The sequence below is a fragment of the Amia ocellicauda genome, chromosome 8 (assembly GCF_036373705.1).
Source record: "Amia ocellicauda isolate fAmiCal2 chromosome 8, fAmiCal2.hap1, whole genome shotgun sequence".
Classification (NCBI taxonomy): domain Eukaryota; kingdom Metazoa; phylum Chordata; class Actinopteri; order Amiiformes; family Amiidae; genus Amia; species Amia ocellicauda.
The window spans coordinates 14,090,850-14,117,028 of record NC_089857.1 but is presented as its reverse complement, the minus strand read 5'-3'; the positions used below and the strand labels follow the sequence as shown (position 1 = coordinate 14,117,028).

General features: G+C 37.7%; 1 protein-coding gene across 3 annotated transcripts; it reads right to left on the bottom strand.

The window, feature by feature from the left end:
* Positions 1–1,016: 1,016 nt before the first annotated feature.
* smad2 (SMAD family member 2) lies at positions 1,017–26,056 on the bottom strand. 3 transcript variants are annotated; one of them, XM_066712107.1, is made up of 11 exons: positions 25,510–26,056; positions 22,037–22,409; positions 9,703–9,792; positions 8,692–8,885; positions 7,979–8,113; positions 7,497–7,571; positions 6,745–6,798; positions 5,699–5,911; positions 4,980–5,117; positions 4,415–4,559; positions 1,017–3,382 (listed from the first exon to the last, which is right to left on the bottom strand). In XM_066712107.1, the coding sequence occupies exons 2-11, from the start codon at positions 22,270–22,272 to the stop codon at positions 3,259–3,261; spliced, it is 1,404 nt and encodes a 467-aa protein (XP_066568204.1). In that variant the 5' UTR covers positions 22,273–22,409; positions 25,510–26,056; the 3' UTR covers positions 1,017–3,258. The 3 variants fall into 3 exon arrangements, with proteins under 3 accessions (XP_066568204.1, XP_066568205.1, XP_066568206.1); XM_066712108.1 differs by having other exon boundaries at positions 7,509–7,571; XM_066712109.1 differs by lacking the exon at positions 9,703–9,792.
* Between the last annotated feature and the right edge of the window lie 123 nt (positions 26,057–26,179).

The window sequence follows — 26,179 nt, the reverse complement described above, 5'->3', positions numbered from 1 at the left end:
ACCACTGATTTCAGCATTCCAGATTTTGCAATGCTCTTTTCTATTTTTTCCAGTGTGGCACTTACAACACTACTGATTTTCTTCCGTAAATTGCTTTTCTACTTTTTATGTCAGCATTTTGGACAATGACAACACAACACATGTATGTAGTAGAATGTAAAGAGATTATTTTGGACTTGACTCACTTGATGAGACTGGTCATGAGGATAAAACCATTGGATCTCCCGATGGTTTTAGAAATTCTACTTTTTTATTATTATTATTATTATTATTATTATTTCTTTTAAATACTTCTTAAACTACTGTATTAGAAAAGTTACAAAGCTTGGTCTACGCAGATCATGAAATATCACACTGGAGAACATTGGGCTCAGCAAATATTGCGCAGGAAGACTCTGGTAACTGACACGCACCAGAGTAAAAATTAATAAATCAAAAAATTATTCATTTTAAACCTGAAAGCATACAAATACAGAAATGCTTGAAATGTGGAAAGATCTGCCTCCTGTAAATTACACAGTGACAGCCTCAGATTAAAGTTCAATGACGTTCACAGAAATTTAAAGCAATACTGGGAGGTAAAGCTGGGCCAAGAGGTTAAGATTTAACGTGTAGTGCTCCTGTTTTAAGTTAAGTTAAGTTAACATCTAACAAACAATGGAATCTGTTCTAAAGTGGACATCTCTTACACATTTCTTCATCCCTGCATGAATGTATCAATAGTGCTTGAGGTTCGCGGTCATCAATGGTCAACATCTTCAGATAGAACAATGAAGCTGGTTCAGTGTGAAGCTCAGCAGGACTATAATGCACAGCAGCCATAACAGCTCTCAAGGCCGTGCTGCAAACCACCTTAGATAATGACCACCCAAGTTATCCTGCAAGTGACGTTATAGTCATTACAAAAGTCTAAAACCCAGGGAAAATCCTGAATGGCTTGCAACCATCTGTTGATTTGAAGTTTTACAGTCAAAGCATTCTGTAGTTCAAACAAGAACACTCAGACAACAGCAAGGTCATGAGAATTAAAACCTTTATTAGTGTATTTATGAAGTCTGCATATGCAACACGCCTGAAAGCTTATCGTCTGAAGTTCACATGTTCTACCAATACATCCATCTACTGGTAAAACAAGCTCACCAACTGTTAAATGCTTTGCCAAAATATAAAATAAAATGCATATTATATATATATATATATATATATATGCATTATATATGTATACATATATCTTAGTCTGCCCATTTTCATTTCTATTTGGTATCGATTCAACACCCAACAAACCTTTATGGCAAGCAGAACATTCTCCTCACTCGGCCTCCATGGCCTCTGCCAATTCAAAGCTATAACACTGGCCACATTTTTGTTCTCAAAGCTAATCACTAGTTGCACTTACAAAGTACAATTGCTAGTGTAATAAGATAGGAATCAACAATGAAAAGGAAGAGGGGAGAAAAGGAAAGACATTTAAAAATCTTGCTACTGCCACAACAAGTAAAGAATGACAGACAGCTAGATCACAGAGTCGTTAGTAAGTTGTACATAAGAATTTTTTAAATATATATATATATACAGAAGTTACATAATTGCCCTCCCCCCCTGTTCTGCAGTCTCATTTCTCCCTCCCTGATGCAAGCTGGTTGAACACTGCTCAGATCCTCCCTCCCTCCCTCCTTCCCCCACTCGGCACCCAAGACTTCAACAATGTACTGTGTGAAGATTATGGAACGATTCTCTTTAATTGCCAAATTATCACAGTTCTGTAACAACATACTTCATAGGCAACATGACCCAGGATTTTTTTTTTTTTTCTTTTTTAAAGTTCTCCTATATTACGGAAAAGGAAAGCTCAGGTTAAAGGCATTTAAAGTACTAATTATGAAAGACTTTTATTGCACCTCTTCAATATATATATTTTTAAAACCAAACAAAAACTCACTCTGCGCAAATTCTTTCAAAAAAGGTTATTAGGTTTTCAGAGTTATGGGGGGAAGTGTCGATTCGGGCAGCATCTCTTGTGCTACAGGAACCAAACTGTAAATCTGTGAGAAAACCAACAAGTAGCCATATCTGAGGATGATTCATGCTTACATAATTATTTTGCTACTGGACTCTCACACTGATAAGCTCCATTCCTTCAAAAACAGGATGTGGTCTAAAAATGTTAATTTTATTAAAAAGGAAGTGAGCTATAGAATAATAAAAAAAGGTATATAAAAATACATGACAATACAAAAAGAAAAGTAGCTGGAGAGAAAAATAAAAAAATAAAATCTTGCCAATGTAGATATACCTGAAGCTCACTTACAGCATTTGGGGGTACACCTACCCTTCATGATTTGATTGAAATACTTAGTTTGAAAAGAACCGGACATGGTAAGGACACGGAGGTCATCTGGTGAACATCCTGTAACCAAGCCAGACACCGCAGCTGTGTGTGACCCGGCCGTGCAGAGGGATACTCGCCACCCGGTACCAGAGCGGCTGCAGTGTCCACCCACAACGCACCTAGTCTCAGCGAAAACCTGCGCTCGGTCACTTACGACATTCCTATCTGTTCTCCGAAGGTTAAAAGAAGCATGTCTTATAACAGCACACCTCAGGAATTAAAGGCAACATTCTCTAGTAGTGGGGAGAAGAGGAAGAGAAAGGAAATCCTCAAGAGATCCGCGCCTCGTCATTTGGCATTCTTGTCAAAACACAATCTTTGTGGCCACAATACTTTTGTTTCATAAATTATCTAAATCATTATTTTCCTCTTTTGTTTTGCTAGGAGTGGAAACAAAAAAAAAAAAAAGAAAACAAAAAAACTTGGTACAGCTAATTAAAATGACAGTTACAATATTCAAACTCTCTCTTAAAGAAGTCATCACAAATGACCATCAAAATGTCATCTTATCTGGCCAAAATCCTGAAAATGAAACTAAAAAACCCAAAACTCAAAAAAGTAATGCTATGCCAAGTATTAAACGTCTTCCCATATTACTCCCCCCTCCCCACCCACCTACAATCCATCCCCATACTTCTAAAGTCAAGATATATTGGATTTCTAAGACTAATACATTTAATATTCAAGGTATTGGGGAAAGAATTAAACAAGGTGCATTAAGCTGATGGGACATCAAGTGCCATTTCTGTTTTTAACAGTGAAAGTCTGTGGGGTCGCAAGTACTATGAAAGACATGTTAGAGCCAGTCTTTGTTTTCCTTTCTTTTATTCGTGGACTCCATGGTGTTTGTCCCTGTCCTGGGGAGGCCATTACGACATGCTGGAGCAGCGCACTGACGGGGAGCCCATCTGTGTCAGCACTTTATCCAGCCATTGGAGGGGTCCGTTCAAGTGCAGCTCAATCCAGCAGGGAGTGCTTGTTACAGTCTGCCGTCTGGAAAGGAGACAAAGTGGTCGAAAATGGATTAGCTGGAACTTTTTACTCTGCAGGACCCTGGGTTTCCCCTGTGAATACCTGGTGAAAAGATCCTATCTGCACAATACGAGTCAGTATTTCAGGCATCAACACTACCTTACGATTTGAATACCAAATACATGTCTTAACCAAGTGGAAAAATACAGCAGCTAAAGCAGGAAAAGCCTGGCTCGGTATCTCGAAGAGGTGGGATTTTTTAGCAGTGAGTCACTGTCACTGTCAGCCAAAATGACTGACAGGAGCCAGCCAGCTACAACACAAGTCTCTGCTACTGGCAAACAAAAATCATTACAGACAGTGACTGGTTAACTGGCTGCTCTGAAAGAAGTGCACAGAAAATGTACATGTGGAAGGGCTATTTTGTTTAATTTAATTTTTAAAGATGCATTCATGCTTTATGGTTTTATCATTATGCTTATATGCCTTTCCATTTATGTTTCAAGTACTTTTTCAGCAATACAGCAGAAGCCTGCAAGGCCAGCATCCAGACAAGGCCAGCCCCTGCTCAAACACAATGCATCAATACTGCATGTTGTGGCAGGGGGGGGTGTAAGTAGTTCTATTAGAAGAAAGGAACAGAAGGGATCTATCGTGTTTATGTAAATTAGCAGAATGCTAATTTCATAAAAAGATGTTCAGTAACCATTGTTTTATTTGTGGGTATTGACTGCTCAGTGATTCAGCAGAACACCTTGATACAAACTATTTTATTTGAAAGTTTTTTTTCCTTTTCTGAAATTTGAGCTTTGAGAAGCTTTGCAACATTTATTTTCTTTAAAGGCCAGGAATGCTAGTCAACTGCTAAAGATGTACAGATAGGAACAGCTTCCAACTCGCTGCATTCCCCGGTTTAGGCTTTTGGTTAGGGGAAATTCACAGCAGTGCCTAGGTATTTGGTACACAAATTGTGAAACCAATTCACTGAATTGGTGATCAAACCGTGCTAATCTACGAATTAACACATCGTTCGGTACTTTGCGTTGGTCTTACCTGTACTCTGCACCCCAGCCTTTCACGAAGCTCATTCTGATAGTGCACATCCTGGTTAACTGGTAAACTGCTTCAAAGCCCTGGTTGACTGACTGAGCAAGTAGTGCAGCAAATTCCTGATTGTTGAAGATCTTTAGATTACATCCTGCAAAGGCGGAAAAGAAACTATCAACTCTCCACTCAGAACAGACAGGAAATGAGAACGCCAACATTGTACTGTATTTAACTGCATCATAAAAACATGTGACTTCCCGAACACATCTTAGCCTCTCCAATTCACACTCACACTATTAGACTTTGTATGATATGTTCCAAGATATAAAAGGAAAATGAAAGATAACACTGATCAAGTCTCTTCTCCAAAAGCCCCATCACTGCAGCAGAGCTTGCACTTGCATCACAGCTTAAATATTGAGCACAGATGTGTTCTAACACACAGGCTAGCGGAGAACCTCTTCTTGTCTTTCTTTCTTGGTTCACCTCACCACCTGCAAATGTCAGGGTCACTCAGAGTTCAATCCCAGCAGACGGGAAGGTTTGTGCCCAGATTTTTTCGGCTGCCTACCTGGTGGAATTTTACAGACTGTTGCGGGATGCCATCCGTATCTCTGGTTGCAGTTTGGACTTTGAACAAATATAGCGCTGTCACTCAGGCACTCCGCAAAAACTTCACCGCCGATGTAGTACAGCCTCACGCCTCTCCCTGGATTAATAAGAGGAAAGGCCCATTAAACCTCTAAAACTCAAACTCACTTTAAGGGAATTAAACATACATTAGAAGAAAATCATAAAATGATGCATTTGGGGAATTTTAAAGGTCGATTTTGACCCAGATGATGGACCAAGGAGTGGTTTCATACCCATGACCAACTAGACATGGTTTCAAAGCAATTTTTCATTTCTTTTTTTCTTTTTAAACTAAAGAGCATGTTCCTGTAAAGCCCCATAGCCCTCACTCTAGAGGCCTGTACGGCTGCAAAGTATAGAGCAGGAGTGCTTCTTCTGCACTGAAAATAGCTCCCACCCTGCTGGGCACAGTAACTCTGCGCTCTAATCTTAAAACACGCAATAAAATTGATGCTTTGGTATTTTAACTGGTCTAGTCCCTTTTGCTGTTGTTTTTACCGTCATGCCACAGCCTGATTTATACCCTCTCTTTAAATAGCTGAACAGATGTCCATAATACAGATCGTCTATCAGAAAATTATTGAGCATGGAAAACTAGGAACCTTGTTAATCAAAAAATATTTATTCAAAGGAGGGAACAAAAACTAAAAATCTTACCTATGTGTCTTCTGGTCATTTCAACAGTCGCGTTTCTGTTTACGTTGGAGAGCAAACCCAGACAAAATCTTTCAGAGTTTGACGGATCTGTAAACCCATCTACTGTCAAAGAGGGCTGGGATGCGTGGAAAGTTTCTCCAACTCGCTGATTTAATTCATAATATGCTATTGAACACCAAAAGGCTGGTTCCGAGTATGTGACAGGCTGAAGATCTATACAGGAGGAGAAAACGCATACATTCATGAACAAACTCATGTAAGAAGTATGGCTGGTATTCAATTGCATAATGATTTATTCCCATCTATTATATATAGTTTTGTATGGATGTTAAAACTACAATATTAAATCAAAGTATATTAGGGCATATCACTATATGGGCTTTATAAAATTGAACTAATTCCCCAAGTAAAACAGGAAGAGTACTTAAAAGTAGCAATTCCCAATCTGATGTAATCACACTGGGTGTCTGAAGATAAAGTGTAATGTTTCATATACTCGTTTTGCATCATGGCATGGGTTCATTTTTGTAGCTGAAAGTCGGACGTAAAAAAGGTAAAGGGTGCTTGCAAGCTTCATTCAGAAATAGTTTTATAAATGGTATATTTATGGTATAAAATAATGAGTGACAACGTGCATGAACGGTTAGCTTTGTCAATAAGGGGCTTTAAAGATCTGTGTCAGGAATCCACTCATTAATTTGAGAGGGGCTGGTTCTTAGAAAAAAAAAAAGTTGTTTCTAACTGAAAGTTGGCTTTATCATGTCTGCCAATAACCGCCGTCTACCATATTGATGAAGTCATGCCCCCCCCCCCTTAATGCTACTCTACTCCCAGTGACAGCTATCAATGTTTTAAAATATCCTCGACAATCAAGACAGACAGCTGACAGACTGTACAACCCAACATCACGGACGGATCCATTCTCACATTAAATTCATTAATTTTTTTGTTGTTGTTCTAGTTTTGATTTAAAAATGGGAATTTGCTCAATTTGCTCCTAAAATAAATATGAAAGGAAGTGCTCAAAAGACATGTTTTGTTCTTACCCATGCTGTGATTGACAGGTGAAAGCGTGCTTGGTGACAGTTCTGCTGGAGAACCTGGGAAGGTGGGACAGATTAGCAGTTATTTTTATACCCAGGATTAATACAGTTTATAGAGTTTATATTTAGGCCTAATGCCTTCCAAAGCAGAAGAAATTAAAATGCTTCAGCAAATGCCTGAGACTATTTCCCTCCCAGTGATCCCTCTGGTTGTGCTTTCTTCTGAATCCTCTGAAGATTACGCTGTTAAACTGTGACTGTTCTCATGGTCCGCTAATCAGAAAAATAGAAATCTAAAGGCATTATTATTCTACAGAATTAACCCTATCGAGTCACTTTCTGAGGGAAAAACAAACAAATATAGGTCTCATAGGTACATAAATTTGTTTTTATTAGTTTTTTTCCCCTAGGGCATGTAGTCATACTATTTACAATATATGAACTTAAATATTTGAGGGGAACCGGTTTCATTTTTGTTTTGGAATAGAAATGCAGTAGTGGTTCAATCAGTCTAAGAAGCAAATTAACTTCTGTTGATTTCTGCAATTTATTGGTGTTCATGCATTGTTAATATTTAAAATGTTTGCATGATGTACGCAGTCCTCAATCCCCAGAGATACTTCAGTATTCACTATTTTACTGCACCTTTAAAGAGGTTGTTTAGAGTAATGCCTCATGTTCTGACAGAAGTCTAAATCTAGATTTCACTTCCAAGCTGTGACATGCATTTCCAAACTGCACAGCTGGGAATGTACCTGTGTCCATACTTTGATTCATTTGCTGATCGCTCGTCTCCCCATCTTCACTGATGTATCCAGGTGGTGGTGTTTCTACACAGAGGATGAGGGAGGGAGGGGATATAAATTATCACATCTGTAAGTTTGTACTTAACAAACAAAACCTAAATCAGGGATCTACTCAGTCCAGGTGAAGACATGAAAGATGCTTTGGAAGGAATAACTTAAAATGTTAACATTAATATTTTCAATTACAATGAATTTTAATAATTTAAAATCTGGAGATTCCTTGACAATGTAAGTTACTGGCTTGCCAAGATTAAAATCTTACATTAGGAGATGTTCCGAGTGCACACAGCATAATGGATAGAAAACATCTAAAAGCATTAAAAAAAAAAAAAAAAGTTCCAATAACCTTTTCCAAATCAATTTATTTTGGCAATGAACGTATGATGTAGTTACATAAATAAATGGGACAAAAAACAAGACTTGAGCATCACCTGGTATATAATTATTTGGTGGATCAATTCCTGCAGGAAAGTTTGTGTTTTCGGGGATGGAATGAGTGTAATCGTCCAGTGGAGGCAACTCTGTTAGAATCTCTGAGTGTCTTGGCACGAGGACAGGTGGCAAAACTGGAAAAATACAAAATAAAACCATGTAAGATAACATCTACTTTGTTTAGCTTAATGACCATGAATTTATTACCACTGGAGGAAAATAAGGTTGCCCAAAACCTCCGTAACCCTACATACAGTAAGATTAACCCATCGTACTTATTCAACCAAAATCTTACACTTTTGAGTCTTGCATATCAGTAATATTCAAAAAGAGAACCACAGTGTACTGTCCAAGCAGCTTACAATCAGGAATTATAAAAGCATATGGCATGTCAGCCTTACTCTTCAAACAATGCCAATCCACAATTTAGATTGCAGTCAATACTTCATTGTGAGTGTGCTTTACAGAAAAGAACAAAAAACAGCTTAATGAAATTAGCTTCAATGGCTCACAGTGATTGAGCTTTGGAATAAGGTGATGCCCTAGTACTCTAGTAACTCAATTTTAAAAGACAAAAATTGAAATTTGAGTTCCAAGGTCCCTGTTCATATACCTCAAGTACTCTTTAGGAAATTATCTTATAAATATTGTCTGTCAGTTCTTGTTTGTGTGTGATCTCTGAACAGAGGCAGCTTCGCCCTAGTCCTCATACCTGGCGTTTCAACCCTTTGGTAATGGTACGGGTTGACGCACACTTCGTCCTTCTTAAGGTTAAACGCATATTCACAGGTCTCGATCGCTCGCAGCTCATGGTGACTGTGCAGGTCTGGCCACCTCCACAACCGACAGTAGATAACGTGCGGTAAGCCTTTACGATGAGACACTTGCAGACGGCCATCGAGAGACCTGGAATTGAAAGACCAGGGAAAAAGAACAGAAGATCGAATGAAAAGATAAAGTTCAACACAAACACAAAACACCACAATTTATGTTCAGAACAAAACTTTTTTAAAGCAGATTCTAAAAATGAAGTGAACTTATGTTCACCCAGACAAAAGCAAATGGAATCAGTCTCATGAAAAGAATTTCTAATTACCCATTATAAAAGATGCAACTCTAATTGGTCACTTGATAGCCAATCAGCAGTTTGCTGCCATGGCTGAACTATTGTGCACACACATATATATATATATATATATATAAAAGACAAACAATTTCTATTCAAAGCATATTAATACATGGCATCTGAAACTAAAGGCTTGTCATTTAATTAAAAGCTAGGCCTAGATGTTATGAACAAAAACAGTTGCAATGTTCTTTGGCAAAGAATTGAGTTCTACCATTTCTACATTCTTACATCTAGCAGCTTCACCAGAACTAAGAAACAGTAAGACAATGAGTCTCACTAAATGAAAACAAATTGTCAATAGAAATACCTTAAACAATATACATGTATACAGGTTTTTGATTTCAGTGCTTTCAGTTTTTGGGTCAGTTGAGAATGTTCTCTATATAGAGTAAACATGTTCACAAAAAAAGACATCTGATAAAAACAACAACCAAAAAAACAGATTAAATTAAGTATCTTAAAGAGCCCTCTTCAATAAAATCTTTTCAACCCAATATATATTATTTAACCAGCAAAGTAATGAGGCATTTCCATATTCTTACACTCTGGACCCATTCATCTGTAGTATGTGACATAGTACGTGAGAATATTCACCTGGTTTGGTCAGGGTAGCTGTAATGGCCTGAGGTATCCCACTGATCTATCGTATTTGGTGTACTCAGTCCCCAAATTTCAGAGCAATTGCTGTGCACAGAAAATCGAAAAAAAAAAATGATGTAAACATGGGGCATGGTTCATTCAAAAATACCATGATGAGATTAAAACATGAAGAAAACACACAAATAGGCCTCTTTTATTTGAGATTTCAGATTGTATTTAAAATATTACCAATGAGGAAGACAATCTCATATAAAAGAGGCATTAGAATGGAAAAAGAAAAAACACGCAACAAAGTAAAATGGAAAAAAAAAAAAAAAAAAAAAAACTTTCATGACTGACATTTTGTACTCATTGCATTGTAACTCATGTTGCAACTTGAAGACTAAAGTTGTATTTTTCTTGGTTATTTTTGTAGTTGGGTTTATTCTGCTGAACATTTTCACTTATCCAGTTTAAAAATCATGCACAGTTCCAACAATAGACACTATTTCAAAGTCAATTAAAGAACAACCAAATTCCACCAAAGTGTTTAAAATAACGGTTGATTGTATTTGATTAATTGCTCAAGAATTAGAACCATTCATGAAAAAAATTAATCCATTCCATCATGAGGCAACCTCAGAAAAACAACTATCATTACAACTGAAGGTAATTTTATACTCCCCAAAGAGAAATAAATACATCCAAGATCCAGAAGTGCAGAAAAAACAGGTTATGATTTGAGATGAGAGCCGTTCGAAAAAACAAATATGGAATGGAAAACAAGACTTGAGAACACTTGGATGGCTGCATGACAAAATGTACTTGAGGGTATATCGTCAGAATCCGATATATAATGAATGAAATCCTGCCCCTTCACAGCTCATTTAATTTTAAGGTCTTTGGCACTGCTTCTGAAATGGGACTGAATTTAAACCTCATCAGCTTGGTAAGATGGTGTCATTTCCATAAACTTTGAAATGGACCAAAAGCCCTACTACGATGAAATTCCCACTGCAGCTCACACATGGATTCACGCAGTGCATTTACAGTGACCAAATCTTAATGGCCTTAATTGCCAATCTCTAAAGTGTTTCTTTTAATAACAGTATTGGTATTGGGGGAGGGGGGTGGCTTGTATTTATTAGTGTTTTAGTGATATACATTAGTGCATGCCTGAAAACCAAAGAACAGTTCCTCCATTTGTTTTGAGCTACATCTTTATGACCTGTAATATCCATCTGTACTGGGAACTATGAACACCATCTGCACTCTTAGTTCCCAGCAGCAGAAATAAACAATCATGTATCTTGATGCCATTAACTAATACCTGCACATCAACATTTCACATCACATGGTTTTCCTCAAACTGAAAGCCAAGGTTTTACTTATCCACCTTACTTTATGAGATTATCCATTCACCAGGTGAATCTCACGTTCAGCTTAACTTATACCCCTGAAAGTGACGTTTTATGTCCTTGTAAACCACAACACAGAAATCATAATACATGCATGTGTAAAATACACAAAACACTCAAATTATGTGTCTGTTCAACTAAGTGGAGACCCCCAAGATACACTTTATATGCCTACGACACGAAGATTCTCAATGCACTGCTAGTTAAAAAAGAAAAAAAAAACTGAGCACCAAACCCGATTGGTCTGATGACAGCATTGCAGGCCTCTGTCCACAGACCACTTTCATTAATAAATAAAATACACCAAGTCAACCCAGTCTCCAATGGCATAATGGTTCCCAGGTTCCTCTAAGGTGGGTGAGAGCAGCTGCCACACAGTGCAGATTCTAAAAATAGCTTTAAAATGTTAAAGTGCATCTCTTTCCATCCTCAACATTAAGGGTGATATTACTAATTTTCTTCAAAATGCTTTTCAAATTTGTAATTGTTTTAAACCTCCCTGGTTTAAAAATTATAGTAATGGAAGGGGGGGAAATTGAATCGGTTCATTTAAATCTGAGGTGGATTGTAGCCTTGGCAAACCAATACAAAGTCAGAGGAACAGCAAATGTTTTACCATATATCCCCGCTCTCATTGAAAATAAGGACTTTTCACCACAGGTCAAACAGCCAGTGACCATTAATTTGTGGGAAGAATTTGGGAAACAAAAACACACTGGCTTATTGGTTTCTACAGAAATGTATATCAGCTCCCTTATTAAAAACAGCACAGCACAAACAGGGTGGAATAGGAAAGTAGTCCAGTGTGATTTAAAGCCTACATACAGCAAATCCTGGGGGGGACTGGGGAAACAATTAGTCTTTTAGAGGGCTAAGAAACATAAGCCACGAAGTCTGCATGATTAAAGCATGTTACTCAAACCTCTACTTACAAATTAACTTCCAGCAGCACCACCAAACAGTGGTTTCCTTAAAAACAGCTTATTCATGTGTAAGGAACACCAAACCGTACATGTATACCGATTCTGCAAAGTACAAAACACTGCGAATAAGCAAGTGAAACCAAGAGTAACAAAAGTAAACACAAGCTAGTTTGTTTTTTTTGGTTTTTTTTTACTGTATGAAACACTGATAGATTAATCTTGTTACAGTAGTGATGCGAAGTATCCGCACAATCCTTGATTGGGAGGATTTATTATTTTAAACAATCCTAAAATCAGAATGCTGAAAACTAGTCTTTTACAGATTTTCAAGACATAAATGATCCAGTTTAAGAGAAGACAAGCACCCTTTTTGGTTTTGTCCCATGCAATCCCGGTTCAAAGATGCCTGAAGAACAATTTGCAGAACTATGATTAAGTGCCCACTTTGCTATGAATGGAGACAAAACTGATTATAGCTCTGCCTTATTATTATTATTATTTATAATACCTTTGTCATGAGATGCAAGACTTAAAAGAGCAAACCAGTAAATGATATAATTTTGTGGTAAAGGTTAGTATAGTTTTCTACTTGTACTATAATCCGCTGCATAAAATGTTACTGAAGACTAACAAAAGTACATGTACAGTAGTTTACTTGTTATTCCTGGTGTGGTCCTTAGTACATACAAATTTAAAATAATCTGCCAACTAGAATCACCAGAACACCAGAGATCAGTGCATGTCATCTAGCTCATGCAGTAAGAAGTTTATTCTTGGGCTTAGAAATTAAAAAGGCAACTAATATTAAATGAGTAGTGTACTGAATCCTGAGTAGTTTTGGCTGAATAGTTTCAACAAAAGCACATAGATACAAAACATTTAATAATGTTGACTGGGCAGACCACATCCTATGCTACTTGGTTAAACTAAAGCAGTGAAAATAAATTTAAAAGGCTGAGATGAAGGATGTTGCATCAGAAACAAAATGGCAATGATTGTATACAAAGTTTAAACTTGCACAACTGAAACTAAATACCAAGTGACAGTTGAAAGAAACTGGGGGGAAAAGGGGGCAAGTAATAGCTTCCTACCTCAAGAAACATGCATTTAAAAATATATTGCCAAACACAACCTGTAGGGGAATTTGTTTTCATTCATAACCAAACTATTGATTGTGGACCCAATTTGTGTAAGAGCACCGACAGAAAACACATTTTGTACTCGGCACGACCTCTAAATAGACAAATCATTTGATTGGATTCATTATATGATTTTGCTGACAAGTTAAGACTGTAAAAAATCAGAAGAAAAGCAAAGGGGAAGATGAAAAATCCATGCTGGCAGAGAAGTGAAACCTTTCAGTGAGGATTTACTGGGTCGCGAGACTTTCACAGACTGAAAGATTTACATTTTACACTTATGCAACAACTGAGGCAAGGTTTTCAAGTTATACTTTATAGAAATGATTGCCAAACACCCAGAAAAATAAGAATGCCACTGAAACCTTTATGGTTCTGTGTTAGTATATGGTTGTGAAGTCCATTTATTCTTTCTACAAAATGTAACCAGTCAATAAACTAAAATGAAAGGCTTCACCACAACCCAGCAATCTTGAGACGTCTCACATCACAGCGACGGAGTAGCCGTGGCCCCTGCTCCAGATTGCTGACCCACTTATTGGGAATTAAGTACTCCCTGTCGTATGATCCTACACCACACCGCTATTCCATCTGTTATTAGCAGCAACCAGTGCATTACAGTTTTGCCATTTTCAAAACTGGTTGCATTTGTTGAGCTTGTCTCTACATGACAAGTCAAACAGGAAGTTTTGCCCCAGCTTCTCATACATTCCCTCAAAACACAAATGTGCCTTTATAGAGGAGATACACTGTCCGATAATATTCTTAAATAGAAGTAACCCAGAAAGTTCATGTCAAGATGTTGACCTTTTCCACATACCACTCTTCTCTGGAGTGAACTGAAGAACCTCCTCACTAGATGCATAATTTACCACTGATATCAACATCTCCTTTATGCTCCTCTTACCTGGAGCTCTGCATCAATGTTAGGACCACAAGATGGATTGCAAAATCTTGAGCTTAAAAATAAATATCACTCCTAACAGTCCCTTTAGAAGTCTAAACCTTTTCTTCAGGAGAATAAGTAGATTGCATCTTGGCTGTAAACCATTCCTTAAATCCATACCTTTTGAGGACTGCTAAGACACAGGAAATGTAAGGTGAAGCTGCAACAAGAAGGTACTCCTTTTCACTGCCATTATCCAATATTATAATCGACAAGGGGAGTCAGAGGTTAAATCATTTCAAGTAAATATTGCAAGCCAATTAACTATTCCAGGAAGACATATGTTTAAGAAGTTACAGGAGAATATAAACATTAAGTTAATTCCTACAAAAACAAGGAAAACGAAAAAATGAAAAAAAAATCAGAATTGTCCTAATTTTAATACACATTTCAATTAACGTGTTGCCATTTATTACAAGGTCAGCACCTAGATATGCAAGGCAGTCAGCCTAAGCACCCAGGGCAATCTCTGCAAAGTGCTGAGCCTGTGTCAACATATGATGTGCTCATTATGGCTTGCCATGGGGTAAGCTGATCGATTGGAGAAGGGCAATTAGTGAACAAATCTGTCAATTCATTCAAAACAGCCTCTCAGGAGGAAGCCAGGCTTAATGCTCCCCACCCCCCACCTCTGGGTGTACAGTAGGAGAGTTAATCTTAAAATGACATTCAGATCAACCTTTAACAATTTCACGGCAAGAGGCTTCTTCCTTGGTATTGTGTGTAAAGACTTCATTAGGATCTTAACAAGTAAACTTGGCAAACGAAATGTTGAAACTTTTTCTGGGCAGAAAAGTAAAAATTAAAATTCACAGTTCTAGCACTTGAAGGTTATGCCAAAAAAACTCCCATGAAGGAGCTGCCTATTCCAGTAATTTTGGTAAAAACTGGAAGTCACATTTAAAGTTTGATTAAAATCTAAATCAGAAACCTTTAAATGTATTTTTTATATATAGACAATTTTAGGGTAAAGCTTGTTCGAAATGCCAGAGTTAAAACGTGATTTTTTTTTTTACAATGTGAAATCATTTTCAGTTGCATTACTTAAATGGCACTGACCCAATAAAGGAAAAGAATACAGATTTTAATTATTGGGAGGTGTATATCATTTCTGCATTTTAGAAAAAAAAAAAAAAAAAGGTTTTGTCATGATAATAAATCAGCCTTGGACCACAGGCTTAACAATGTGATGATCTAAGACTTTCAAGTTGCTTAGCAGCATAAAACTTACAATTTATGGGTTTAGTAGCAACTTGATTGCTAAAAGCAGACTAAGCTAGGATTAATGAATATCATTCACGGAAGAAACTAGGTAAATCTCTGCAGCATCGATCCTGTGGTCTTGAGTCACAGTACTGCATCTAAGTAGCAGCAGCAGCAGCAGCAGCTCTTGTTTACAACACACTGTCAGAGTAACAGTGCTTAAATTTAGAGAAAGGACAGAGGGATCAAAATTGTATTTTTATGTTGAAATGCTTGACTGACTTTTTGGCATCCTATTTTCGAGTCTTGGTATGAAAAGGCAAACCATTCTCAACCTGATTAAATGCTTTCAGTTTCTCTTAAATATATAGGTTATCAGTAAAATAATTGAGAGCAATTCCTTCAATCAAAGAAGGAATCAGACAAAGTCCTAGCAGAAAACTGATATATTAACTTTAAATGCCAAATGAGCTTTCACTGATTTTTCAATAAATACAAAAATAAGAACTTTAAATGTAGATTAATATCTTTGGCTCTTGATGGTATTGTAAAGAACTGATTTTTAATTGCAAACAATCTTGGAGGACAAACCATATAATCTAAAAATATGGTTTCACGAATAACACATGACTAAATATGTACATTTTCGGGTCAGGTTGCTTTAATTTTGCTCTAGAATGGTTAAAAGGCTTGCCAACGCTGACATAAAACAGAGAAAGATTTAGTTTCATCAATGGATACGGCATCAAACAGTCAGCAGCACACAGCAAATACTATGGTTTACTGAGGCATTAAGCAAGTTGATTAGTAATGTCCCTTGGAGCGAAGAAAGGGGGGAAAATCCCTGCAATATCATACAGGCCTATATATACATATGCACACTTATGTTTTTGGGTAGTAGCATCTGAACTTGGACAAAATTTCTCTATTTGTTTATGCATAATACAGTAACCACAGCACATGCCATGAATAAATAAAGCTTTCCATAAGTGGGATTACATCAACCACAGAAGCAGCTGGGAAGGACTGTGGAGCAATTCTATTAATTCCATCCATTCTGCAAACATGGATCCAGAAAAAGTGACTTCATGAAACAATGGCCAGGTACATCTACAGATAACTGCAAAAATCATCTGCATCCAAGTACTTGGCAGGGGGGGTAAATATATCTTATTCAGTTCTGTATATGGTAGTTTTGTTTTCAAATGCAGAAATTAGCACTTTCTGATATTAAACCGGTACACAAACATTAATTTCCACTGGTAACACTGTGGAGTCTTCTCAGCAAACGAAACACAACAGCAGTCAAGCCTTAAACACAGTAAATGAATTGTTCAAGGCTTCATTAGTCATTTTCAAATGAATGAGCATTTTGAATCCAGTCTTGTATTTTGTGGAAGCTTCTGGTTTTTGCTTGTCAGTAAAACAAGAAAGGCAATATGTGTGAAAGTGTTCTCCCAAATGTAGTCTGTCTGATGATCAGTAGTTTATTGAATGTCAATCTTGTTCCTGAAAAATTGTAGAAATGCCATGGTTCCCAAATATCCTTAATCCAAAGGGCTTCTCTGATAATCATTCCCTGAAGGTTACTGTTAACCCTGGAGGTTAAGGTTTTCCAAACTCCAGACTAATAAAAGGAATTCTGTATTTCTTTATGAGAATTTCTAATCTGCTCATCACTGTTAGGTACAGTGTCTTGATGGAGAAGAAGCTCTCTGATGGGCCTAGCTACATGTATGAAGAAAATACATACTTATGACATTCACTTTCTTACAAACCACTAACATGGTTTAAAAAGTTGTTGCATCTACTAAACCTTCTGAATTTACTTGAAATCAAGTTTTGGTGATTTACATACAGTTTAAATGTGCTTAGTTTTAGTTTTTATACATACATAACTCAGAATAACCCATTGTTAATTAGATGGACAATCTGCAGTAATGAGTATGCTAGCCAATCCACTGTGACCAATTTTTCTGAACTATATAAAAGGTGGACACACTCTCTACAGTGGGGATAAAAAAATAAGCCACAGCACTGAGATTACAATTACAATAGACTGAACAATGAATCTTAACATTAAAACATTGGAAACATTGGAAGAAAGAGTAAAGATTCACTGTATGCAGGCTCTGATTAATTCCATTTACCAAAAATAACACATATTGAGGTTGAATATTGGATGCACACCTGGCCATCCATAGGTTCTCATATTTTAAATCTTCACATTATCTCCAAAACACCACAGATTTTTTCCTTCCATACTGTCACTCAACTTGCACTGTAACAACCTTCTCTCAAGGCCAAATATGATGTCAGTATCATTAAAAGTCAGTTATTTTGTTCATCCTGCTACACATCTAGAATCTAGACATAAGACATCCATAAAAAATATAAAATATTATAGTCAGTCATGTACAGTGCCAGTACAATTTCTAACTTGACCAGGCTCAAAGCCATGTCTGTGAAAGTCCTAATAAAGATGTGTAAAATGAGGAATGACTGGGCCTTCTATAACCCTAAGGTAAATAAAAACAAGTTTTCCACATCAATGCTGGTTTCACTCAAATTCCACATCTGTACCAATAAAAACAGATTGTTAAACCAGTCACTACTGCCATCTAGTAATTTCTATGAGAAGTGACCAAACCTACTTACAGTAAATCAGACCATTTATTCTGAACATGGGCGATACAATAATTATCTCTTTACAGTCAGAGCTGTTTTGAAATACGGTTTTGAATTTTGTGGCAGAGTGCCTTTCAGACAATTTCCAGAAATAAAGTAAGACATGTACATATTACAAAAATACATCTAATTGAAGATCTCAGTGCAGCATTAATTGAGGGGGGAGGGGTGCAATTGTGCTTTTCTTTATTCCATTTCTTAAGATTGTATGTCAGCAAGCCGTTGGTGGAAAGTCTCATGCTGTATCATGCCTCATGTTTTTCCAGTGGCCTATTCATGTACAAGTTTTTCAAACATCAGGGTGATCAAAGATTTAAAAAATCTTTGTTAAATTCCTTCCCATATTAAGTAACCATAATCTGGTTTTGATATCATTGCCTGCAAAACTGCTTTTCTTTGTTTGTTTGTTATGCAAGCCATATTGTCCTGAATATAGAGCAGTATGTAGTAGGACATTATTTCCAATCATAAGCAAAGGGAAGTGTAGCACATGGTCTTGGTTTTTTCTTGTTGGCAAAGCTGCCTGAAATAAAACCTGCAGTGTTCAAATGACTGATTATACTTTAACACACAAACCAGCATTTCCCATACAAGGTAGAAAACCACTGAAACTCAGACATAAGTTCAGTATATGATTACAAAAAGCTGAAATTATAACTAACACTAAGATTATTTTATACTCTGTCACACAGTAACTATATTAAATCAGTTTTCATAGAACATCAGGCTTGGAGTCATTTAGATTTTTGACAAAGAACAAAAACAATCCTCTTTAGCTCAATCATAGCACTTGAAATCTATCAATAGTTTAACAGGTGTAAATTACACAAGTGAGCTCATATCATGGCAATTGGACTGACCTAAAATATATGCTCCTGTAATCAAGCATACCCGTTACACCTAATTGGTCAGACTGAGGAATAGGGTGGCGATTCAACCAGCTAACCCTGTTGTCATGGCTACAAAGGACAGGTGTCTCACACACACAAAAATGTTAGATTTGGCTATTATTTACTGACTCCGTGATCATCTCCTTCAGTGGCACCGCATCCACCCACTTCCTGATTAAAAACGCGCAATTTAGAAGACAGTCAAATTAGTTTGCAACTCGAGCATTGATGAAAGAGGAGAAAAGTGGTGAAAGGATGAATGGAAAACCTCACCTCTATAGTTATTTGACTTGCATTGGATGCATGGGGTTCGTCATCCTTCCAACAGTCATTTTTGTCATTGGACCAATTCCTAAAGGACACTCTCTCCCTCTCTTTTCTAGGGCTAATTTTAGGATTAGATGCAGTAAACTAATTGCAGTACAGGAAATTGCTCCCCCTATACGGATTGTATACATTCAAGGTTACTTTAAATAAGTAATAGGAAAGTACGATAAAACTAGAGAACAATGTGCAGTGTCACACATATTCAAGACTAGCTCCCAAAGAGGTATTGCAATGGGACAGTTTAATTTAAGGGACAACACCTATTTCCAAACTTCTGTAGTTCCTGCATAATTCACAATGACAACTCCTTCACTAAGAGTTGCTCACACTGAATCTAAAAGCCAAGATAACATTTTCTGTTGCAATTTGTTGTTGGTTTTCTAATCATCTTACACTCCCTTCCTATGTCTCACACACTTTCCTCCATAACAATTAGAACAACTATGGAAGAACAGGAAAGCACAGAAAAACAAATACTCACATCTCATGGTTAACCATGGATCTTTGGAATTTACAAGCAGAGAAGAAATATGCCAAGAGATCAAAAGGCTGCATGCCTCAGGAAAGGCACTATATATATATATTTTTTTGCTTTTCTTTGTTACTGGCAGTTCAATTTTTAAAGCTATGTTAGAATAAGTCCCATTCACCATTAATTCACAAAGCAGTTATTCATTTTGCTTTTAATTTTGTAATGCAATATTCCTTTCTCCGGAATTCAATACAGAAACTTTTCATGAACAGTTATGTTATGTACTTGGTTCTTTTACAACATAATTTACTGTGAATAGAGAGCAAGGACAGAAGTCAAGGGGTGCAAATCACACTCCTAAAAGCACAACATCACTCATGCCTTCTTCAAATACAAAGCACTGTATTGTTCAATTTAAAGTCTTACAACATTTCTGAGGTGTCCACACAGCACAAGGCCAACAGAGGTATGAAATAAAACAAGACCTATTGAAATTGCCAAAGCTCAATTTTAAAAAGTATCCTCATGGGAGAGAACAAAAAAAAATAATAATCTCTAAAAATGTACAGACATGAAAGGATATTTAATTGTAATCCAGCATCAAGTTTCATTGGAGCAAAATGTTGTGCTTCACAGTAAGGAAGCTGGCAGTGCCAACATCCCCAGTCATTCTGTGTACTGCTTGGAATTAAAAATTAGGAGATAGGAAGAAAAATACTTCAATTATCACAGTGCTTAAGATTGCTTTTGAAGAAAAAAAACACAAAGGGTTTTCATGTATGAATTTTGTTTTTGTAATCACCACAAATTATGCACTTGATGAGAAATGTGAAGCTCTTTAATCAGGCATGTTAGTCACCATCGCATTTCATCACCACAATTTGGAAAACAAGATTTGCACATATTAAGGGGAAAAGGTGATAAATCTCTCAATAGTCAAAGCTGCCCGGTAAACATGGTGCCTCGCACCTTTTAAAGATTTCTCTTTGAAGAGATACTACCTCACTGGGTTACTTTTAAGCCAAGATAAAGAGCACTCTTTGTGGTAGGACCTACGGAAGACTTTGTAAAAGCCTCACGAGATGGTTTCAAGGATAAGACTCACAACGGAAATGTTTCTTTGTTTATTATGTTCAGGAATACATATTTATACCTGTTCTTGAAAATCTCAAACAGCATTAAAAGTATAGTTAAAACACCTGGCAAACAGGGGATCAGACTGCCACCTACATTTGTGGTTTTGTTTCCTTAAAATGAGAAGTCACAGATGTTTTGGTTACAATTGGCAGCCATAATCCTGGTTCAAAGATGAGTGAGGGAACTGCTGCAATCAAGTCAGCAAAGATGGGGCAATGCCCATTTCCATTCTAGTATATGTTGCGTTTGTTCCCATCATGCATTACAATTTTGATCCATATATTTTCACTCCTTGTCCCCCCGTGTTTTGTTTGCATGTTTGAAAAGTTTACAGGCAGCAACATTTTGTATATTCCATGTGAATACATGTGATAAATATAAGTAATGTTTAATGTATATTAAACAAAACTATCTGTTCAGTTTGATGAAGCCTACATCAGCCTGGAGGAAACTAAACACTCCAGTTAATTTCAGGAGAAAGTGTGAGTGCCACTCCACAGTTAATAGAAAATATTAAACTAAATTAATACAGAATACATTTTTTCTACAGACGGGTGCATATTTCCAACTACAACTGCATGTAGAAACTGCAGAGTTGCATTAAAAAAGATGCAGACAGAAACAGTACAGGTCTCCTGAAAAACACAATATCCTTGAAAAGATGTTTGTAAAGACTGCTACAGGATTAATACAAGTTATAGTCCCGTGACAATCTTTCCAGGCAGCCTTGTTTCTGTCTTAGAGAAGGATTAACCAGAAAATCAGGCTGAACATAATGTTGGTCCAGTAATTTAATATGCACAGACATATTAGCCAGTCAGCCAGCCATACTACTCACCCCCCTTCTCTCTTCCTCTTTTTTTTTTTTAACAAATACATTTGTCTAAACCAGTTTACTTATTAAAGCAGTTTAAAAAGGATATAAGGACAGCATTTGGCTAATTGGCTAATAGGTAGAATGGGCCTTGGATGCATTTACTAAGAAGATTGTTGAAGAAATCCGGTTTAAGATTTTGATTGCAGAAGGGGTCTCCACTCCACTTAACTAAGCTGCCCAGCTAAGATTAAATTTTACTTGCAGACTTTGTAATCAGCAAAGAACAAGAAGAAGGGGAAAAAAAACAACAAACAAAAAAACAAAACACAGCCCTTCTCAAACATTATCCCAGCCCCCAAGAAGTGTCCCTGGCCCCCCACGGTCCTTACCTGGGAATGGTGACACACTTGGTATTGCAGTTCTGAGTGGTGATGGCCTTCTCCAGTTCATCTAACTGTCCTGTTTTCTTCAGTTTCTTCACCAGGCTCTTCACCGCCTTCTCGCACCATTTCTCCTCCTGCCCGTTTTGCTCGCCTGCGCCCGCGCCGCCCGACCCACTGGCCGACTTCTTCCAGCCCAACAAGCGCTTCACCACAGGGGGGGTGAAAGGCAGGATGGAGGACATGGTAGAGTTTCCCCGAGAGGCAGAGACACGAGCAACCAGAAGAGGTGAGCCTGCCCTCTCGGCACCGGCTTTTTGTGTTTGTTTGTGGGTTTTCTTTTTTTTGGGGGGGAGGGGGGAAGGGGGAGGGGGGAGGGGACCTGAGTGGAGACAAAAGAAATCCACAAAGCTGAGATATGTCCCAAAATCCAGGCTCAAAAGCTTAGCACTGCTCTGCTGCATGTCCTACCCTGTTTTTTTTTTTTGTTTTTTTCATCATCCCCCTCCCCCTTCCTCCTCAAGAAGACTACACACATCACATTACAAGAAAATATTGCTGACATTCAGGAAACTCAAGTTATTGTAACAAAAACACATCACAAAACTTTTAAGTCACCCCTGCCTCCCACCAACTCATACAGCCTAAACTCCCCACAGTCTGCATTTACGTTTTTTCAGTTCCAGTCAGTATCAGTTATTTCAGGCCCATTGCTCTTCAATCATCAACTTTTTAAAAATAGCCCAGGCTTTAAGACCTGGTTAAAAACCATACTAATAGAAAGAAAGACTGTGATCAATCATTTCATACTAAAGTCCTGGACAACAGCAGTAAACTTTCCAAAACACTAGATTTTTAGACTTAATTTTGAGTTTATTTCTATTGTAAATATAATGTATACATTGGCTTTTTTACAGTCCAATCTGGTGCATCTCATTATTTTCATCACGAAAAACTAAACAAACTTCTGGGTCATTATTGTCCCTATCCCTGAACTGATAAGACAAATCAGGACTCAATGTAAACATTAACAGAAAACTAAAAAATAACTTGTGCTATGATTCTTCTAGAAGGGCTAAAGGGCACATTAGGGAAGATGATTAATTGCTTCAGAGGCCTGCAACAACTCAGAACTAACAGCAGATCCTACGTCCAGAACCTACATCATTTTGCAGAATCTGAAACCTCCTTTCATACCAGAAAAGTCAAAGAAACCCGATAAAGCACAATTTCCATGATCCAAGGTAAAGGTTTTAGTATATGAATGCAAGAACTCAGAGCTTAGTGTCCCAAGACACTGACAATGACTTAAAGAGAATCCAAAGCAGAATCAGAACTCACACAGAGACTAAAATGCAGAGGCCTCAAATGAAAAGGTTATCAGGCCATTATCAGGAAGGATGGCAGTTGCAAGTGTGGGGGTGCATCTGCTTTACCTCTTTAGGGAGGAAGGAAAACTTAAAATGCTGCCACATTCGAAGACACACTACTGACTGTAATGATACCTGGCAGTTGCAGCTCCTCAGATGTATTGTCATATTTCAGCAAAACCCCAATCTCAAGCACACAGTCAAGTCAACAACAGCCATCCTGGAGAGGAAATTGATCAAAGCGCTGGACTGGCAATCACAGCCACCTGACCTGAATACCACTAAAATATTATGGGAGGATTTGAAGAAAGTTGCAGCTGCCAGGAAATGCACCAATCTCAATGCACTCAAACGTAGCTGCAAAGATGAAAGGAGAAACAATACAGTACAAATGCCGACAACTCCTTGAATGTTACAAAAAGTAGGACAAAACACTGAGAAGCAAATGGAAGATGCATTTAAACTCAAGAGTGAAGCTAAATTTCTGTGCACACATCAAAAAAGTCTATGTAATGAAGTCTATATAATATATATATATATATACATACACACACACAAATGTTCAAACATTTGTTTTATTATGATTATAAAATTGGCTAACTATATCACATGGACCTTAGTAATGGAGAACATGTTTGCTATGCATTTCTGAAAGTTTTTTGTTTTTACATACATTGGACTACTCTGCTTTGAAGTACACAGCTTTAAATGTCCATCTGCAACTGTAAGATGTAATTTCTTTGTTAACTAAGTTATGTCCCTTCATGTTCAAAACATAACAGGCATGACTGGTAATACTGGTTTTTTGTTTTATTTTCCTTAATTTTGTTTTTTTGGACTAAATGCCTTACAGAACACTCTAAGCCCATTAAAAGGAAGATAACAACTTTGGCACAATAAGAATTGCTGTATGGTCATGAAGGCTGTGAAAAAGCCTAAACTCCGAATCGAGTGTGGAACACTTAAAGAGGAAAGAACGCTGGTATCAGTGACAAAGTGGTTATTGCGTCATCCCGATGGCATTTTTACTATGAAACAAAGTTTGGACTGCATCAACAAAGCTCTTGGCCACATTTCATATTACACTTTTAAGACAAGACGGGTTTTAATTAAGCAGCACACAAGAGCGTCATCCTTCAATGTCACAAGCTCTAAGCCCCCGCAAAACAGATTAGCGGGTGTCACTGACTAAATACAATTGTTCAGATAGTAGCCTTTGACATACAAGCAACCTCGCCTGAATACAATTCATGGGACACACAATCTGACCACTAACTGCAGCATTTAGAGACAATCTGGCCCTGTGTGGAGTGTTCAATATTGTCCATAACAGAAGCAATTCATCTGCATTGCCTCAAATCACATTATTTGAGCACACTAAGAAATGCATGTTAAATATGCAATGCAGATGGCCGGTCTGTTAGGGAGAACACACGCTGCCTGCACCTGATGATCTAGACCCCGCTGGGCTGTCACGATGCGACTTTCCTCTCACTAGGGTTTGTATTTTGAAATCAGCAGCAACACACAACACACACCAGATAATGGAAACTACAGCAGCAAGTAGCCCACCAGCTTAGGATACTGGATGGTTTGTCTTATTTCATTTTTTTTCCTTGTAATCTTAAAAATGTCCTGCAGGCATGGGTCACAAAATAGTACAAACATGTTAAAGGCTTTCATTTCAACTACTGACACCCAAGTAGGACTCCTGCCCGTGAGTTAAGTCCCTTAGCAGTCACTGATGTAAAAGAAACGTAACTTTTTGCATCCTTTTTGTGCCTAGCGATCAGCAACAGTTGCCGTTACGTAACGGGCATCGTCAGCTCGTATCCTTACAGCTTACCTACTAAGCATGGACTTTGTCTGGAAAACAACATTAAATCAATTAAATAACACAGCCTGACGCTACACTACAAGAAGCAGAAAAACATGCATCAGTGAATAAGTTCAATTAAACATGCAAACACGATTATTTTTGGAAGTATCTAGCCAAGCAGAGAAAATAGGCCAGGGCCGTTGCTAAAGTGCACTGGCCAACACTAGATACATCATGCTTAGAGTAAAAGGAATAAATGAAGGGGGGAAGAAAAGAAAAGAAAAGCCACTCACCTCGTTTGGTTTATATTTAAGGCTGATACAGGATCAAGTCCCACGTTTAAAGTGGATATGCTGCTCTATAAAATTGCTTGATCTTAATCAGGTTGTGTCCGATTAGCCCCACAATCCTACAGCTACTTATGGAGCCACAATGAAACAATAAACCCGGGAGATAAACACATAACCGCCCCCGATGTTCAACCACACAACAACCCTGTCTAGATTCCGCTGGGCTGCTGGCTGCTTTATGGTTAGATCTCCATTTAAATAAAATGCCAATCCAATAAAATCCGAATAATAGGTTACGGTACTTTCTGGCAGAGAAAAATAAACAGGTTTAAAACATGTTTCCAACCCGCCCTTGTTTATCTCCAGATTATATAGTCCCCCCTCCCCATACCATGCGAAAAGGATTAGGGGGCGAAAGACTAATAAAAGGAAAGCGACTGGTTTTGAAATTGTTAAGAAAATATTTCAGATTTTTTTTTTTCTTTCCCCTAGTCTAACCGACACTCTCTCAGACGGACGGCCTCGCACACAACAACCTACCTATCCCCAGCGCTCACGACGCGACACTTTCCCCGCTTAGTCCCGCCTCCTGCCAGCCCATTGGATAGCACGGGCATCCGAGGCGAGCGGCTCAGAGACATGCCTTCCTCGCGTTGGCCTAGAGAGCTGTCAC